This window comes from Nomia melanderi, chromosome 2 (assembly GCF_051020985.1).
Source record: "Nomia melanderi isolate GNS246 chromosome 2, iyNomMela1, whole genome shotgun sequence".
Classification (NCBI taxonomy): domain Eukaryota; kingdom Metazoa; phylum Arthropoda; class Insecta; order Hymenoptera; family Halictidae; genus Nomia; species Nomia melanderi.
Window position 1 is genome coordinate 21,757,323 of NC_135000.1, and position 18,615 is coordinate 21,775,937.

Consider the following 18,615-nt stretch of genomic DNA (forward strand, 5'->3'; position numbering starts at 1 on the left):
TTAATATACACACATTCTACGGATTACAGGGGAATTTAAATGTTCTTCAGACTCATTACTTTTGGAATTGTTTACTATTAATTTTAATAATTTAGAAATTGGTCACTAGAAAGTCTACTCGATTAATTAACTCTGAATTAATGTACAGGAAATATTTGCAACACTAGTCCTCTGGTACAGCAAACTTCTTTTCTTCAATATGATGCAGCTGTATTACTTATATACACTCCATGGTGATCTTTTAATGATGTTGTAATGAAATTTGATCTTTTAAAGCTGCGGCATATTTTTTTCGAATATAGATTAACTCTTAACAGTCGTCAAATGAAATAAATTGTGACGATACAAATGAAATTAATAACAACCTGATCGAAGTCTTCCAATTTCCTTCGTTAACGAATACAATATTTAAATACAGTATTTTCATTTAATTTAAACATCGTCGATCACCAACAGCTGACACAGTATTCAACGCATTAACAACGTTACATGCTAAATTAAAGAAATCATTATATCCGTGTTCACTGTCATCAATCCAGTTCCCTATAAAAATGTTCACTAATTCTTCTAATAAAAATACCTTCAGTTCACTACTGTTAATAGTTACAGACGTTATTAAAGGTTACAGGTCTTTTCTAAATTCAGAACGTTCGATTGAGTCCGGCGACAAGTTACAATGAACGATTAAAAAGAAAAGAAGAAATGTAACTACGTGGGACAGTGCACGTGCGTTCCATCGAAAAAAGGGGATGCTCGAGGCGAGATTCTACGGCGCAAACGTGGCGAACTGTTCACGGTTCCGTCGTGGTGTCCTCTCCTCAACACTTCAGCGTGCTTGCCGCAACGCGAGCACGAGGCAACGACTGCTGACCCGTCATATTGATCGACCTGGATCCGCAATTCGCCTCTATCCGATTGCGCGGCTCGGGGGTGGCGCTTCGCGGGCTGCGCCGCGACGCTCTCCGCACGCACAAACGTTAGCGTAGTTGCAACCACTGCACCTGCTCGCACTGGATCCTCGTTCTACCCTATCGTGGGATCGTCCGTCGCCATGCTGGTGGTGCAGTGATCGAGGGATCTGTCAGAGACATCGAACGATCGACGTGATTTCGTGTGATTCGCACCCCGAGGTGCTGCAGAAGGTGGAAATCTGTGCACCGACCCTCAATCCTCTTCCTTCAATTCCAGTTACGACAACTCGGGATCATTTCACTATGAGTAGTGTACGTATCGAAGGTATTTGGAATTCTTTTCTCACGTAGATTCGCGTTCTCGTTTCACACGTGTCTCAGTAATTAGCTCGCGACAATATATTCAGAGCGTCGAATAAATTGCACTGCAAATATGTTTCACGTATACGTTGCAGAGTGTTTAGGATGAGGGACAGTGGAGCTATGTGCACGCTTCTCCTTTTGTTGCTTGCGTTCCGCTTCCGTCTCTCTTCAACCCTTGCGTGGCCGATCAAAACGTACGGTTGTTGACAAAATCGCTTGATTACTCGGAAAATTAATGTGAATTTGTAAGAACGTTAATTGGCGTTATAATATTTCGAGAATAAGAATTTGGAACGGAATTTTGTGATATTTACACGAGAATTTGAAAACTCGCAAAAAGAAGTGTAAAAATGAGTATCTGGTTTCTAGACAGAGTTTAATCTTGACATGCTTCGAATGATAATAGTCTGACCTTTGTGGGACTATCTACTAAATTCTGTTCTTTGATACCATATTAAAATTTGCCAATTTGAAGATACACGTTTGCATTACATTTTTATTTTCCGCGTCGAGTGTAAATAGTAATATGACGACAGTAGTGTAACCCTTTATGTCGCGGAAGGTGTTGAAGCCACTGCAAGGGTATGAAACCTATAAACATTCAAGTTCATTGTTAATCGGTATCTTTGAAATTGTATTAAAAGCAACGTGACAGTTGGAAGGTATTTACATGCCTACCATTACACTGAATAATCTCTTTTAACCAGTGCTTCTCAAAATATCTCATATATTTTGCTAAAAAGTGAAATCTACAATTTTTATTTTTTCTTTGTTTTCATGAGCACTGTTCTACTTTGAAATCAACCTAGTCATTGCACAGAATATAAGAACTTTCAATAACCATCGCCGTTTTCAATTTCACTCGTATTATACGTTTATTCGAAATTTTTATTGATCAACAGGTGTTTGAATTTTGAACACTATTACGTTTCAATGTCATCGGACTACAGTCGGTTGATAAGGATTATGAATAAACAGAGGACGAATCACTCGCTTGCATTATTACGTGATGCTACTATCTAATCGTTCAAATATTTATTTCTTCGGCAGTCAATTAAAAAGTTTTGAAATGTTATCTATCGTTTCTTTCCTGCGTCACAGCCAGATTATTATGGAGTTTGTGTAGAAACTTTAGTGCATATAATACCATGTTGCACACTGTCCGATGATATTTCCCATTATGCGTCTCATACATCAAGAGCCCATTTCATCTTCTTTGATGTAAACATTTATGTGCACGATAGAGGGCTATTTCACCGATCGTCGTACATATTGTCCTGTCGATCAATCGCCTCGTGATTTGAGGCATTTTGTTAAATTGTGTTCTGCGAGAACACTGGGGCAGTGTATACGCACGTACGCTGCTGCGAGATTTATTAAAACATATGCTGCATGTGCTCTACTTTACAATCTTGCTACGTAGACGAGACAGATTTCCTTTAAAGTACCAGTGATTAATTTTTTTCTAGAAGAAATTTTTATTAACGTTAATCACTGTCAACTTACAACTCATGATAATTTCCTTTTTTTTCTTTAAGTTGTGAGACGACACGTAGCTAAGCGTTTACAATGGTTTTCCACAAAAATGTTTGATGAAAATTTGTAGTACAATATGGACGTTGTTGATCTTGAACATGGATATTCAGAAATCGATTCAGTAAACTCTTAGTCAACTTGGCACGTGTAAAGAATCGTTTATCTGCAAGTTCATAGAAATGTAACGGATTATCATCGATGCAGTGTTTTTATGCAACTAGTGTTGTTGTAGTTGTTGTATCATTTCTATTTATATATCAGCTTCAAGCTGCTGTATTTAAAATTGCATTGGGAATTAATCTATTCTGCTATTGCGTGCTTTGTTACGTTCATTCCATAACAAGAGAACTGATTTCAGTCTACTTCCTTCTGTACTTATGCATATGTATGATGGAAAGGAAATTCAGAATATTTTTGCATGCAGTAAATATACAATTTTTTGTTTTATTTGATTTCTCTTTGAAACTTTACCTACGCGATAAACTGAACTTGAAAATAAAACTTACCGAGAAATAAAGCGTTCGTATTAAATGTTTCACGTATTCATTTTACTAGAAATTTATTTTAAAATAAGTTACGGAATTTGTTTTATATAAACATATTCTACGATACATGGTATTTAACGAGGAATTAAAAAACAAAACGTACTATTTACGAAATTTTTAAACGTACACAACTATTTGTTAAGGCCTTGTTATAAAACCTGTTTCAGTTAGTTTAAACTAGTTAAATAGTCACAATTGTGTCACTTTTATGCACACGTCATTCATGCAGCCAGGTTAAAGTAGTTTTAACTATGGACTTCCTGCTTTTTCAACTGTTACATTTCGGTCATACATTTTAATTTCCCTCTTGTGAATGCAAGTTCCACCTTGGCATATTTTCGAATATAGGTCGTTAAATCCAAACGATATATTTCTGTTGCAATTTATTATATAAATTATATAAATTGCAAATATTAATATTTCTATGCTTAAAGTGCGAACAATATAATAAAGTATCATTTTGAGACCTCAAATCAATTGTACAACGTTTCTATTGTATTTCGAAGTAAATCAAATTCTTTGTAGATTGTTTATTCCTTAATATTTCACTGAAATCATATATAACTAACGTTGTTCATTTTGAATACTTGTTTATACCGAGGACCGTTTAAATAAATTCATGATATATCAATATCATGAACCAATGTCACGTTTAGCTAAATATTACTCAATAAATCCTCACGAAATAATTACTCGAAGTTACAGATAAAAAGAGAACGTATGAATAGTATGAAACCAAAAATGAAATTGAGGCGTGTGAAAACATCGCATGGACGTATTTCTGTGTAAAATCGAGTGAACCATTGCTCCCGCCACGCTGTTCGAGGGTGAAGATAACTCCGTCAGAAACTTCCGCCGAATCTTTTCGCTTGACATTCTTTCAGGATCGCCAGCCCCCTCCGTCGATGACGGTGACGTAAGACTAACGAGAAGTACTATCCAATGCACAACGGTCCCCACAAGAATATGAAACCGCATCGTTACAACAGTGAAAACGGTTCACACCGGAACAGTTGTCGTTCCTCGTAGCAGACCGTCGACGAAACGAACTAAACTGCGACACGTTTTCTTTAACAGCCGGTGTCTTTTATCTCTTCGGACATTCTCGCTTCATACACGCTTCGTCAAACAAGAATCGTCACCGGTATCTCAAAAGGTATGACGCACGTTCGCTTTTCTTCCTTCAGACATCGATTTCGACCACACTTCTTTTACATCATTAGAACCTTTGCATTTAGAGCTTTCTCTGCTTCATTCGAAATAAAAGATGTTGCGACTAGATGGTACAAAGTGGAGAATTCATTTAAAACAAGTCAGCTGATATGCTTTCGTTCAGTGATGCATTTTCTTTGATTCCTTGCTGCGTGAAGCCATTCTGATTAGTGTTAATATTTAGAGCAGAATTAAACAAGCGTTGACAAAATTAGTCACTTGCAAATGAAAGTATTCTTTGGAATATAATGAATATTTTCTTGTTTCTCGTCTACAATAGTTAAGTACGGTATCCGTCAACTACTTTGAAACTGTACTAAAAAATGACAGATCAGTTTCCTTGGGAGATGACAGTAATTTATTCATCTGTTTCATTATATTTTTCACTGGTTACGTGTAACCGTATCGATGAAAAACTAAAATTGATCAAAAAGTCCTCGCTTCGCATATAATAGCGTAGCTACCAAGTGATCTCCAAAGTTTAGTGGAAATTTGATATAATACTTTCTTCGTAGTTATTAATAAAATAATGACTTTTTAAAACTAAGATTCTAATTACCAGTCTCACAGGGGAAGGGCAAGTTTGAAAATACAAACTGGTGATACTTAACGAAACAGAAGAGGGTTGAACCTCTTAAGCTTTCTTATTTATGCGCTCGGTACGCTGGGCGTTGTTTCAACGGAAACTCGGGGGACTATTTAACCCAAAAGCCTTTTTCCTTGTGCCGCGCATCTTAAGATGGAGAGAGAATAATTCATTTTGCTCGTTGTTGCTCGCGACAGCGCCTTTCGCGAAACAAATTGCAATTTAAAAGCACCGGAATTCCTTTCCATTCGAAATTCAACGGCACCCGGCCACGTGCGAGTTACTTATCGTTAAATAAATTAGCTTCGCTCGTTGATTCGATACGTTCGCGTTAACAAGCAGATCAATCACAACAGAATCCTTATCAGTCTGGAGATAAGTAACACTCGGGATAGAGAATCGGGCAGGAAACCCTGCCGCGGGATGCAAATGAGAATCCCCTTTAACCGGTCGGACGCTTAACGTCGCTTCTGTCGTCAAGTACTTCTTCACCCTATGGGCAAACAACACACTTCGCTTGCCAGGTCGATGTTACATAGAACAAAAGACGCAGCGTGGAGTATCCACTCTTCTGAACCTTCGGCATCGGTTGCGAAGAGGCCGTATTGGGTCAAGCACGATGTAGTTTTGCAGTTTAAAAAAAAAGAATTAAAAAATAAATTTATGACAGTTACTAAATTTAATTTAATATATTCTTGGTTCAACGATGTAATTGGTTAACTTTAATGATTTCATATTGCAAGGTTACATTCAATTTAATCGATCTATATACAATTTTTATTGTCCACTATGCTTGAATATTCCTTTACCATTTTCCATTGAGTTTTCATATGATTATTCATATGAAATGATTAGAATCAAAGAAATTCGAGCTAAGGGATAATTTTTGGATTTTAATTGTCGGAAAAATTCGCATTTGGCGGGAAGAATTTTAAAGCGAATGGAGAAACTGTTGACACTTGAGACAGGTAACATATCGCTGCGGGTTGATAGTTTTGTTGTGTTTAACTGGTGCAGCTAGGCTTTCGAGTGACGTCAGTGTAAATGAAATTATAGAAACATCGAATGAGAACATGCGGCATTTTGTTGGCTCAGCTGTTTGCCGCAGTGTTGCTTGCCGTAAGATCTCGTGAAGACCATGATCTACTAATCCGATTATTGCTACAAGATACGCCGAAACACCTGGATTATATGGACTCGGGGACAACTTGGTTCGAGTAATTGACAATTAATGTGATTGAACCGAACTTCGGCGCGAGGGGCGTCGAATCTCTAGTTTGCGTGCTCGGATCATTGATAATAATTTATTTGGGTAATTGAAGCACGTCTATATTGGGAATTCTGGCGATAGCGAAAACAGAAAAGGAAAACGCAACATTGAGAAATATTTTTGGAAAGTTAAATTATTTATGACGATCATTTATTTGATACTATTTATTTGATTACTACTAATATAAAAAGTATTTATTATTCAAAATAAAATGTTGCTCCTTCTTCTATCGACATTGCTTTAATTAACGATTACAATAATTTCCTGATTTCTGGCAATCATCTTTTATTACAAATAACGCAGACAAAGTGAATAAATTCACTATCATTTTTTAATTTCGCTCATATTAATGTCGTTGTCATTCACATTAATTATTATTCACTTTATTGCAAGTTAATTTTCAATTGTTGTAGTGAAGAACATACTCCGAAGTATTTTTTCAACATCTTTTCCGACATTAGCTCGTATAACGCTCTCCATTAACAAGAAATGAACATATTCAGTTAAACATTCTTATCAGAACGTTAACGCATCCTTATAAACAGTCTGCATCTCTAAGTAACACATAGATCCATCCGAAATATTGATTTTCTAAAACGAGCGACTCTATTTCAGCTCTAACACACTTTGTCCCCTGATTACGTTCACTCGTGCATAATTAGAAACGGCCGGTGGTATGTGAACAGCAGTTGATGACGTAGAGTAGCATCGGATTACAGAATTCAGTAGCACAGCGTCGTAGTATGAATTCCAATTCATCGTTACAACAATTTCATTCAATTGCAATTCCGTTTTTTTCCACTTTTATTATTCCAGTCGGTCGCCTGACGAGCGAATGCAACTCGGCGAGTTGCACACGGCTGGCGTCGTTGCTTTAAGGGTGGAAAACGTGACACACCATGAAACCAGATAACAAGTGAGAAGTCGCCACGAAAACCATGGGGACGAATTGCTTTATAGCGGGTGAGTTTCGGCAGTTGCCATGCTTCCGTACGATACAATTAATTCGCAAGAAATGATTTTCGAGTGAATATTTTTTTATTGTACGTGTTTTATATATAGTATTTTTGAAGGAGTCCTAGACACTTTGAATTTACATACGAGCACAACTATAGAACATTTATGTGCAGGTTTAAACGGAGATACATCGTTATGATTCATCGAATTATAAATAAAAATTAGAAATTTTTGTAACTTGTATTTCAGATATTGTTATTTACTTATGTACTCATTTACGAGACACGCGAGTGATGAATAAGCGTTTCGACTGTTGGAAAGAGTTGCACTTTGATATTGGCATGTTTACAAGCACCCACAATTTAGTATTTCCTCCGCGTCTCTGTTCAGAGTATTTTAGATCTAAATTCTGTAACATCAAGTTTCTTCGTCTGTGATTCATATCATGTAATGAAACATTGCCAAAAGGTGATGCTGATGAATGTGTCTTCGTTTAACTCGCGCTACTCGCAGCAACGATAGTGGTAGGCTATATATTATTCGTGTATACGGCAGGAATAATATTTAGGAAGTAATATTTTCTAGTAAGTTAAGACTAATGAATATTTGAAGAACATTTTTTCGTTCGTTAGTTCGTAATATTCTAACATCACTTAAGCGTATTGCACTGTGGACGATAGTATAATGTAAAGCAAGAAAGAGTTCAAACTGAAACAGGAAAGCATAACACATAATACAATAAACATTATATTTATTATATTCAAATAATCTTCTCAAAAGAAATTATCTCACTTTTCATATATCTACGTTAAATTACTAAATCATATTTTATAAGATATGTTTACGCTCAAACTACACATCATTATCATCTACGATTAAAATTTCTTAACAAATTAAATTTTCAAAAAATTAACAATAGTAGCATTTTAATCCAAGAAGAAATCCTTGAGTTCATTTTTTAATTTTTACTAGATTTTGAACTCTGATGTCTTAGACTTCGCGCAGAAACAAATGAGTAGCCGAAACAAAATGAAAAATGCAATACGTATATTCTCGTTTATGGTAACGCTAAAGGCGTAATAAATTCTTCGCGATGGAGTTCGGTGTGTCATTTGTCGCTTAAACCCTCCATGTTCGTTGAAACTTTCCCTCCTTCGAAAAATAATTGTGCCTGACTAGTTAGATACGAATGGAAGGTGCTTTATCGATTGTCTTGGAGGCGATCGAGCGCACCGCTCCGGGTGAGTGTGCAGCCGACGAAAAAAAGAGAACGGGGAGAAAATTGTAGCAACATAAGTCCAGCTTGTAATTAGCACACTTAAAGGGTAGATACAAGCATGACGTGCCGTTGGCGATAAAAATATCTCGTTTCCCGATTTCTTTCTATCGCTAAATGAAATTTGGTAAGACCAAACGTTGGTTCATGTCCTTCCAACAACTATGATATATAATTGGGCGGTATATGAACCAATTTGGATAGCAGAAAATCCAATTTAGATTTCTGGTTAGATACTTCCGTACCCTAACCTTACAATGATTACATTGTAAAGGTTTATTCAAGTCTTTTCACAATATCAACTTTTTTATTATACAATAAAAAGGTTTAAAATAGGAATAATACCAAAACAATAAGTTTCTACTTTCCTTGTAAATAACATGAAAGTGACAGTTAAATTTAAGGAACTCTTAAATAATTTTAATCAATGTTCCACTCGCATCACAATGTAAGCATAGAATTATTAAGTAAATCTTACAGCTTAGTCGCTTTAAATCTGTTTAATATACTTCGTGAAATGGGAAACACAGTTTATAATATAAATATAAATAGCAGAACTTTCTAATATTTATTCGAAACGAAATTTATTAAAAAAGATGGTTAAAGATCCATTCAAATTGTATAGGAACATTGTCTTTCTCGCTATCCCAGTCCGTCAACTTGTCAAGCGTGAAATCGACGGCTATTATTATCGTCAACGATACGCTGTGAATATAATAAACAATTCCTTCATACACGTAGTACTACTTGTACATAAACCCTTCTGTTATAAAGACCGATTGCGTTGTTAGATACCCTGCGTACGAGGTACGTACAAAATAAGTTTCTAAAATTGATATGGCGGATAGAGATGAGAGCCTGTCATTTTCTTATTAACTACATATTTCCCACACATGCTACGACAAAGATACGCTGCGTGCTGGAAGGTATGAAAATAGATTAAAAGTGTACTTGTCTGGGGAGCATAATAAGATCGATGATATTAACAACCCCTGTTCGGGAGCTATGAAAAATTATATAACGGTCATCGCGAAAGTGACATTCCTATACCGCGACGTCGTGTTCGCTGACTTGATATCAAACTCTAAACAGCGATACTTCCCGCGAACTTTTATGCTGAAAATTTAATTAGAATAATTCGTGCATACCTATAGCTAATAGAGTAGCGTATGTTACGTGAGAAAACGTGTTTGCATCGTTCCTATTTCATAAACCGACAGACCGAGTTTTACTTACGAACAGTGGAACATTGGCTTATTCTACTTTTGAAGCTTCCCTGCTGTTAACAATCCTCACGATAAATTTCTAGCTACCAGAATCTACAATCTACGTGAAAGAGATGGGAATAATCGTGATAGAATACTCATGAAGAAGTATCCGCAATCTTTTCTCACTGAAATGTACATACACATGTTTTAACTAAGATTAAATCGGAATTCGCAATTAGTGGCAAAGTTCGGTTAAACGATGATTGCCGGATAGATATACGAAACCATCGAAGGATCTCAGGGAATAACATTATTTAAACATTAACACTTACCACATTTTCTGATATCGTTTTATCGATCATCGTATAAATTATAACGGATCGATGGAACGTTCGGATATGAAGGTATCCTGATGTTTGTAGCCGTCATTCAAATTAGATTGCAACCACGACGATAGATTAGAATCGTCGCAAATAGCAATGACCAGTAGCAGTAGGAAGAATAGTGGTAGTCCTAGCGTTGTGCACCCGTTTTTTTTTCCTTGTTCGTGATTATCGTTTCGTAGCTATTCGCATTCACAGCCGTCCTCCTCGTCATCGTCTAAAATAATGACCGATGTTTCGTTTCAGCGGCAATTGTACTCGCGGTTGCCACCGTCTGTCGCGCGGAGTGCCAGAGTGAGTGATCAAACCAGCTTCTTCTTCTGTGTCCTTGTTGTCATCGCTGTATATCAACGTTGTACCGCAGCGCTCGCGTCTTCGGACTCGATTTATTTTTCAACGCGAACTTCTGTTTCTATTTTTATTCTTCAGTTCCGTGGGCAACAGTAGTTTAGATTTAATTCAATATGATTTGCTGGTAACAACAGAAAATAAAAATTGTGCTTGACAATTATGTTCGAAAATTATATTGAAACAAGACGAGTCAATTTCTGAATTCTGCATCGCGAGTTTATCCTTGATTATCAACTCGTTAAGAATACTTCGACACGCGTCGAAGCGTTCTAGCAATTTTCTAAAAGCCTGCGCAACCGTTTATTCTATTTTTGAGGCTGCAACTTGAAAGGACAATTGGTCTCACTGTGATATTTTCCAGCTCGCTCCGTTTACTGCTACGAATGCGACTCGTGGACGGATCTGAGATGCAAGGATCCTTTCAACTACACTGCGCTCCCTAGGGATCAACCACCCTTGATGACCTGCAATGGCTGTTGCGTCAAAATGGTTCGCAATGCGAAATCACGTGAGTGTCTATTGAAATTGTTCTACCAATAGCCAGGAAATCGTGACAAATAAGAATTGAAAATGCTTAAACTAAAAAATATCCTTATTACTACCTACATTACCTACATTAATCTAGAAAGTGAATCTATAATTTATAGATTATACTCTACTCTTAACAAATCTTTAATTCTTTACACTCGATAGTCTCCCACCAGAAATATTCAACATTTTTCAATAAGATACATACGTTCAATATTGAATATTAAACTTTATATATAAACTTAACATTGAATATCAATCTTTAATTTGTCTGTATCGAATCAATTCACTTCTGAAACGAGGTAATTTTAATATGAACCACGAATCTAAATCATCGCCGTTCTCTGTTCGCAGCCTACGAAAGTGTGAGACGGACCTGCACTTCGCAGCTACAGATAAATTTATTCATGGTGGACCACGTGTGCATGATGGAAAGTACCGGCACTGGTCACATGTGCTTCTGTGAGGAGGATATGTGCAATCGTGTCTCCCCGACCTCGTGTTCGAATCCCGTACTCCTGACGATCCTGTCGATCATCCTTGTACTACGCTCGGTCATCGTACGGGTCCCAGCTTGCTTTGTAGAACGTTGCAATGGTCACGTTGTATAACACTGATTTACTCGACTCACCCGCAGTGGTTTTCCGATCATATCCTCGTAGACGTTTAGTTCTTAGTCGGCGACACGAACTACCCCTCTACTTTGTCGGGAAGAGCGAGCTCGAATAATAGAAACTGTCCTTTTCTATGGGGATAGAAAGAAAAGTTAGAGGTAAGGTACCGTGTTGCTTCGCAGAGAAGAGGAGGCTCGACAAATAACGATCATCTTGAATTACGAAGTTTCATATTGTAAATGGACCCAGCAATCAAGAGCTTTTCTCTTCTTCTCTTACGAAGATCTTGCACTCAGCGTATCGCTCGTCCCGGCACACATTTTTTCTCTCTCTCTCTCTCTCTCTCTCTCTCTCTCTCTCCCCCTCTCTCTCTCCCTTTCTCTCTTTCTGTCTCTCTATTCGACATAGAAAGTAGCAAGAGACCTCAAACGTGTTCTGTGTAGACAAATCATTCGACTCTCTATCACTCTCACGATTTTTCTCACGAGCCCTTACATCTCTTTTAGTTCGGTGGCTCCATGGGGGACACCGTTCGGCATTGCTGTAATGAATTCGTGATACGTGCACTGGAAAGGAAACTGTCCCTGTCAGACATGCACTCGTGACCTGAACAATTCGTTACTCGGGTTTTTCGTCCGTCTTGCACGAAGCTACCAAGCACTTTAACCCCTTGCGGTCTGAGTAGAATGACGTTCAACTGATACGGTAATCTGATAAATTTATAGAATTAATCGACGTGATTTTGCTACGCGAAAGTACGATGATTGATCCTTTCTCTGAGGAACTGCTAGGGGTTAAACGATTCGAATCCCTTTTTTCCCAATGAATGTGGTCAAAGAAAGCCTCGATTTTCGGGAACGAAGTGGAAAAGGGTGTCACGCGTTTGAATTTGCCAGGAAGTGCCGCGTCACACGACGAGACTCGGATATCATTGAGCCTCTCGGGATACGAAAGTTTGTTTTCAACGAAACGGTTCTGCATGTGATCGGTTTATTTGTCCAAATATTATTTGACTCGTTCATTGATTCTATTTTCTTGTATTCATTGCATCTTCTGCAACCCTTTTTGACTCTCATGATGCATCTGTTCGTGATCACATAGAGTACGGCTTCATGGGAATAGAGATGCTTTCGATACCTACAGCGACCTAGGTATTTACGCGTCGGAACGATTCGTTGGAATGTTTCTCAGTAGAGTTCTGTCACCCGCTTGACGCCACCCTCGTCCTGTACCAGGTCCGCCATGTTCCTCAACGATCATAGAACACGAAATTACGTGACGTAGGTATATGATACTCGCAAAAGTTGTCCGATCATTGCAAGACACCTAGGATGTCAGTGTGTGTTACTTTGGTTCCGTTACCTCACACATTTGCCCGCTTCTCCATCGCGTGCGTCTTGCACTTGAGAGCGACAGACCATTTTGTGGATGATTTCTTGGAGTGACGAAGGATAACCGAGCGGAGACACGGAGAGATGCAGTAAGAATGGAAATTAGACGATTGTTCCGATGCATAGAAGTCGATTGTTCAGTTGCCGTTCGTTAATACTTCAAATGCCCGTAGAACTGGTCTAGCTAACATTTGATACGCCACGTTTGTATTATCGAGAAGTACCGATCAGCGTTAACAGTAACAGTCTACTGCTTTCGAAGTGATAGAAAAGAGGATAGATTCTATAACGATAACGTAATATTGTAAATAATTATTTACTACATTAAATACCGACGAAACAGTAGAGTATGTCTCGTACGAAGATCTTAAGAGAACGTTTCAAAGTGGCGTCTTCCAAAGAAGAATTTTAATCCAGATGTTAGTGGAAGTTAAATGACATTCGACGTCTATGCACAAACTTTGATTCTCATTCGATCGAAACCTTCCGCCGTTTTACCATTTCATTAGTACTTGTATCTTGGTATAAGTCTCTCGTTGTTGCTGTGCTGTTTATTATTCTTCGTCACTGCAACGTCCTGTGAACGTTAACTCATTAGCTACCCTTACGGGACACCGGTGTTTGCGCATATTGCACCCTAAGAAAGCGAAACGGGAATGGGTCACGGTACAACCCCAGCTTAAGGTAGACCACGGTCAGGCCGCATGGTTTTGGTATACCCATTCGAGAACAACGTCATCAATGGCAACGACGGCAGTCAGCGAGCACCGACTACAGCATTTTTCGTGTTCTACGTTTCTCGTGTTTACCCGCGCGCGTGCATTTTGTAAGGTCTGTGAACATTGATCTCTGGCTTTTCGAACTGTTGGAAACGAAGCTGGCGGACGGCGGCCATATTGATCCGCCATTTTGTGACGCTGCGAGTACGCAATTGACAATAACGGCGTGGCTATTGGAGAGAGTAACGAAATCGGTAGAAATTCTTTTTGTTAAATATACTGCATGAAAAGTTGAATTAGTGAATTTAAGTTAATTAGAAAATTCGAAGATTTGTGATCTCATAATCCAAAATTTACAGAAAGCGAATAGTAATTGTTAAACTTTCATTTATGAGTTTACTTACCGGACAAAATCTATGGAAAATAAGAATATTGTGTTTTATTTAGAGAAGCTAATGACAGTGTTGAATTCTCAGTTAAAACGACTTTAATTTTGACGCCAAACGAGACAAGAAAGCAGAGGAAATAAAGTCCCTGCGAAACAGATCTGCCGAAAGTGCGCGCGCGCGTGGCTGTGTACCACGGTAGAGTTAGTGAGTTCTGCAATCAAGTATTTAGCAGGAGTGTGTTCACAAGTATTTAGAAAGGAGCTACTCTGAGTGCATGGATTGTAGCACCTTCGGTATAGTGTGTTGAAACTACTGACAGAGGAACATTTCAGCAACTTCCACCTTAAAGACCTTCGGATTGAACTCGATAGAACTGCTTCGACGTATAACATTCTTTGTACATCTATAATACCTAGAATAGAAGAAAAATATTCCTCTGTCTGTGAACGTTCAAGTCTCCGTGCAGCAACACCTTGCATGACACTTGCATGGATACTAGTAATTTTGCGACAGATAATAGAACTCCATGTCCGTAGCCGTTGTTTCGAGAAGAGACAGTCTTCCAAGATCTAAACAAGAAAAAAGAAACAATTCAAGTTTATTAATTATCGCATCGCTGTAACTCCGAGCAATGAAACTCGTTTAAAATCTGTAACTTGATGTCCTCACGTTTCAAAAGAAAATTGCAACGGGATCAAGAATATAAATTTTTCTAACGAATTTGATATACGAAGAGGAAGTCTGTTTCCATTACGAAGATTCGGCTCGAAATACAGTAACCCGAACACGAAACCTTCCACCCCGACGAATGCTACGCGAGGCAGATCGAACAAACAAAGCACAACGTGGGCCTTCAGCTTCGAACGTGCCACGCCATACGCGCATCATCTTACCGAGGATCTTGATAGGTCTTAGCTTCAGGCTTCGAAAATGCGATCGCGGTATCTCTCGGCACGCAAAAAACGAGGACTCGATCGCAAGAAAGCGACGTCGACCCGCTCGAGTGCTCGAGCTTACACGACCACGCGACTGAATGGAGGATCTGGCTGGCACGGCCAAGTTGAACGCGCATGTCCTCACAGAGAGGCTTCCTAAGCGAAGCTTCTTGCCAAACAAGCTTCGGTGCTTGCGAGATAAAGCGAGCTAACCGGTGTTTCTCTGGCAAGCCATGCGGCTCGTGTCGCGTCATTTGTTCATTGTCGCACGCGCGGCTGCGAGGCTACCGTTTCTGGCCCCAATCTTTTGGTTTCTGAACCTTGCCCTTCCTTTTTGAACTCCCACTTCGCTGTTGGTCGACCGGTTCAGCCTGGTGTCTGCTGTGTTCGCTGGAATAGAATTGGAATGTCTGGGCGCAGACAGTTTCGTTGTATCCTATGAATATCTGTTAATTGAATTGTTTTAGAACTAAGACAGTTGGAAGAAGTAAAGTAGAATATCGATAAATTGTTCAGTTATAGAGGTTCATATTGCAGAAAGTATTTTGATGTTGCAATGAGCATCGAAGTTTAAGAACGCCTTTGAAAATAGGTATCTCTCGAAGAACAAATTCAAATGTTTGATAAGCTGAAATCTAGAGCAAAAGTATCAGCTATAGTTTAAGAATGTAATTTACGAGTATCCGTACTTTCAGTGAAAGTAACAAAACGTTCATTATGCAAGTAAATTTAAGAAATTCTCGTTCCCAATTGATCAATCAACTAAACGGATTAAAGCGAATGGTATAAACTGATTAAAACAAAGAATGCAGCAGACGCAACAGGAACGCTAGAAACGACAACACAGTATCAGCATGTGACACGGGTGAACTTAATTTTTGAGTCTGGCCTCGCAGCCGGAAAGAATCCACGTATTGCTACCGATACGAGTACCATGCGAAGTAATGGCGGATGTGCTGAGGCGAATCTTAAGCAGCTCGATCGAGCACGATTCGGATTTGACGCGTCTAAAACGTCTCGTTCCTGTGGGATCTCTGATCGGATCATCCTCGATTCTCAAGCACGCGAACTATCTTCCGACACCAAAGTCGATTCTTTCGTCGGGACCACTTCTAACAGTGAACGATACCCATCGGCGTCATGTTTGCTCGTTGAAGATCGAAACTGCTTGGGTATGTCCGAGATCCGATACTCTGAATCCGCTTTTCTTACACGAAAACTCATATATATATATATATAAATATATAGATATTCAAGTGCTTGCATTAAGGATCAGAGAGATCATTGATATTGATGTACACTTCTGTCTGTCGAACGAAACTCGATGTTACTTGCGCCGAAATGTCAGACCCAACGTGACGACACAAAGCTCTACTACACTGTTTTATCTCGCTGTTGACGGAAACATTTTGCGCATACTGAATGGCGTATGATCGATATTTTACGATGCAAGTGTCAAGAAATCCCTTCTGTATTTTACGTGTCAGTGTGTGTAACCGACTATTGTATATGCCGTTCTCCCATCCAGCCCCCTGAAACCCCTCCGAAATGTTTATTTCTCCTCTACCGCCTAAATTTGATTTCATTTAATTTAATGTATCGTTCTGGTTGATTCAAAAGGAGCCCGGAGTGGTTACGGTAGCATGAAATGATGTTTTCTCGATGGTCAAAGTAGCGTTTTGAACAGCACGTAAATCTTGTTCTTCCCCATTCCGCTCCGTACGGACACGATTTTCTTTACGAGTTCGGACCGGAATTTATCGTTGCCGATTGGTTTCGTTCGTTGTTTTCACACGGTGGTTTGAGTTTTCGCCGTTTGATCGATGGACGATTTGACGGGACAGACGCCCTAGTTCGTAAGGAAACGCAGAAACAGTCTCAGGTGTTGTATTCCGATCTTTCATTCGATTAACCCTTTGCGAGCTTTAATCAGCAACGCGGGGATATTCCTTAATACCGCGTGCACGTTGATTTCCGGAACTGTTCGAACGGCTTCAGCTTTCCAACGCTTCGCTGTCTTTTAATGCTACAAAGGGTTAAACACTTCGAGCTCTATACGTTTGTTTCGATGAGCTGAACAAGCTTCGACCGCTGTTGGAAAGTTTGGCCAACGAGGTGTGTCCTGTTTCACCCGGAAAGAGGAGAGCTAAAATCGCAAGTGATAGAGTGAAATAATTTTCCTTAATGCACATATCGTTGCCGCGTCGGAGTAAATGATTTTTTCGGTGACGCTGTCGCCACCGAGGCCGACGTTAAAATAGGTGAGCGCTGTTTAATGGCAATGCGTAAGTAGTTGGAAAGAACGCGACGTCGACAAGGAACCGAGGCGAATTTATTTCGCGGCGAATACTGTCGGCGAAGGATTATTTGCCCTAGCGTTTATTAATTTTTTACCGGACGTAGTACGATAGTGATACAAGGTTATGGACTAATGTTAAGCAGTGCTTAGCTATAATACAAACGGTACGGTGACGATTGGTAGATACCCACCGCGCGAGGTCTTGATCAATTGGTCACCGTGATGCATGGGTAATGATCATTGGACGTTAGACATATCTAAGACGAACATACGATTGGCGATTATCGGTAAATATTGTCGCACTTTCTGTTACCTGTTCTTCTGTCAATAATAAACACACGTTTTTTACCGAAACGACCATTTTACATTTACGCTTTCTACTAGCAACATTTGAGGTCATTATTAACGTTGGATTATCGGAATATCGTCGATAAATTTTGACGAATAAATTCACTATTACCCATGCAAGTTCTCGAAGCACTGAACAAGTCACCTGTATAGGCCGCGTCGATAAATTGTTCCGGTCAGAAAGTGTCGGAGCAACGTTTGTGAGGATGTTGAACGTGTTCAGTGCTGGTCACGAGTGAAAAATGACGAGGCTATGTTGTAATTCAAATGACTGTTACTATTACTGAGGATGGTGTGTCGAGTCTCAACTAAAATTCGCGTGTACGCTGTACCGATGCGAAATAATTGTTAACGCGAATATAATAGACTATCAGATGCAAAAAGGTGATACTTTGTTGACTTACCTCATTGCAAATATACGATGGATGTGTACAAATACGTTTCCCCCGCACCCCCTAAAAGAATACCCTTCTCTCCAGGTTATTTCGTAAGCAAGCCGAAGCGATATTTTCATCTCGCGAGTTGTGGGAAGAACGGAAACAAAATTGGATAGTAGTATAAGAAGAATTATAAAAGTTGTTGCGTGTATTCGGCGAATACGGAAGCGGAGATAATCGAGGGCCTAGACCGGCCTGACATTTTGACATGTCATATCGCAATTCGCAATAAAGTTTATATGTCATACAATATTGTTCTGTTTATTTCCGATGAGCATGGTTATCCCGAAGAAATGAATTTTTCAATCATCAAAGGAGCACGTAAATTTGTGTGAATAAATAATAACGCACCAATTG

At 39.0% G+C, this 18,615-nt stretch overlaps 1 protein-coding gene and 1 long non-coding RNA gene across 7 annotated transcripts; one reads left to right on the top strand and one right to left on the bottom strand.

Moving 5' to 3' along the window:
- The first annotated feature begins 847 nt into the window (after positions 1-847).
- On the top strand, positions 848-18,508 carry qvr (glycosylphosphatidylinositol-anchored protein quiver). 5 transcript variants are annotated; one of them, XM_076365269.1, is made up of 7 exons: positions 848-1,223; positions 4,240-4,511; positions 7,039-7,164; positions 7,240-7,386; positions 10,494-10,541; positions 10,960-11,106; positions 11,481-18,508. In XM_076365269.1, exons 4-7 carry the CDS (start codon positions 7,362-7,364, stop codon positions 11,735-11,737), a joined length of 477 nt encoding a protein of 158 aa, XP_076221384.1. In that variant the 5' UTR covers positions 848-1,223; positions 4,240-4,511; positions 7,039-7,164; positions 7,240-7,361; the 3' UTR covers positions 11,738-18,508. The 5 variants fall into 5 exon arrangements, with proteins under 5 accessions (XP_076221384.1, XP_031827371.1, XP_076221385.1 ...); XM_031971511.2 differs by lacking the exon at positions 7,039-7,164 and having other exon boundaries at positions 857-1,236; XM_031971512.2 differs by lacking the exon at positions 7,039-7,164 and having other exon boundaries at positions 858-1,223.
- LOC116424735 (uncharacterized) lies at positions 1,231-4,240 on the bottom strand. Of its 2 annotated transcripts, XR_004234525.2 has the most exons (5): positions 3,459-4,240; positions 3,317-3,361; positions 2,781-2,973; positions 1,953-2,711; positions 1,231-1,865 (listed from the first exon to the last, which is right to left on the bottom strand). It is a non-coding gene; the product is annotated as an uncharacterized LOC116424735 (long non-coding RNA). The 2 variants fall into 2 exon arrangements; XR_012998109.1 differs by having other exon boundaries at positions 1,231-2,711.
- Positions 18,509-18,615: the final 107 nt, after the last annotated feature.

Coding starts and splice junctions, on each gene's coding strand:
- qvr (XM_076365269.1), top strand. CDS start 7,362: ATGGGGACGAATTGCTTTATAGCGG. Junction 10,542..10,959: donor CTGTCGCGCGGAGTGCCAGA/GTGAGTGATCAA, acceptor GATATTTTCCAG/CTCGCTCCGTTTACTGCTAC. Junction 11,107..11,480: donor GGTTCGCAATGCGAAATCAC/GTGAGTGTCTAT, acceptor CTCTGTTCGCAG/CCTACGAAAGTGTGAGACGG.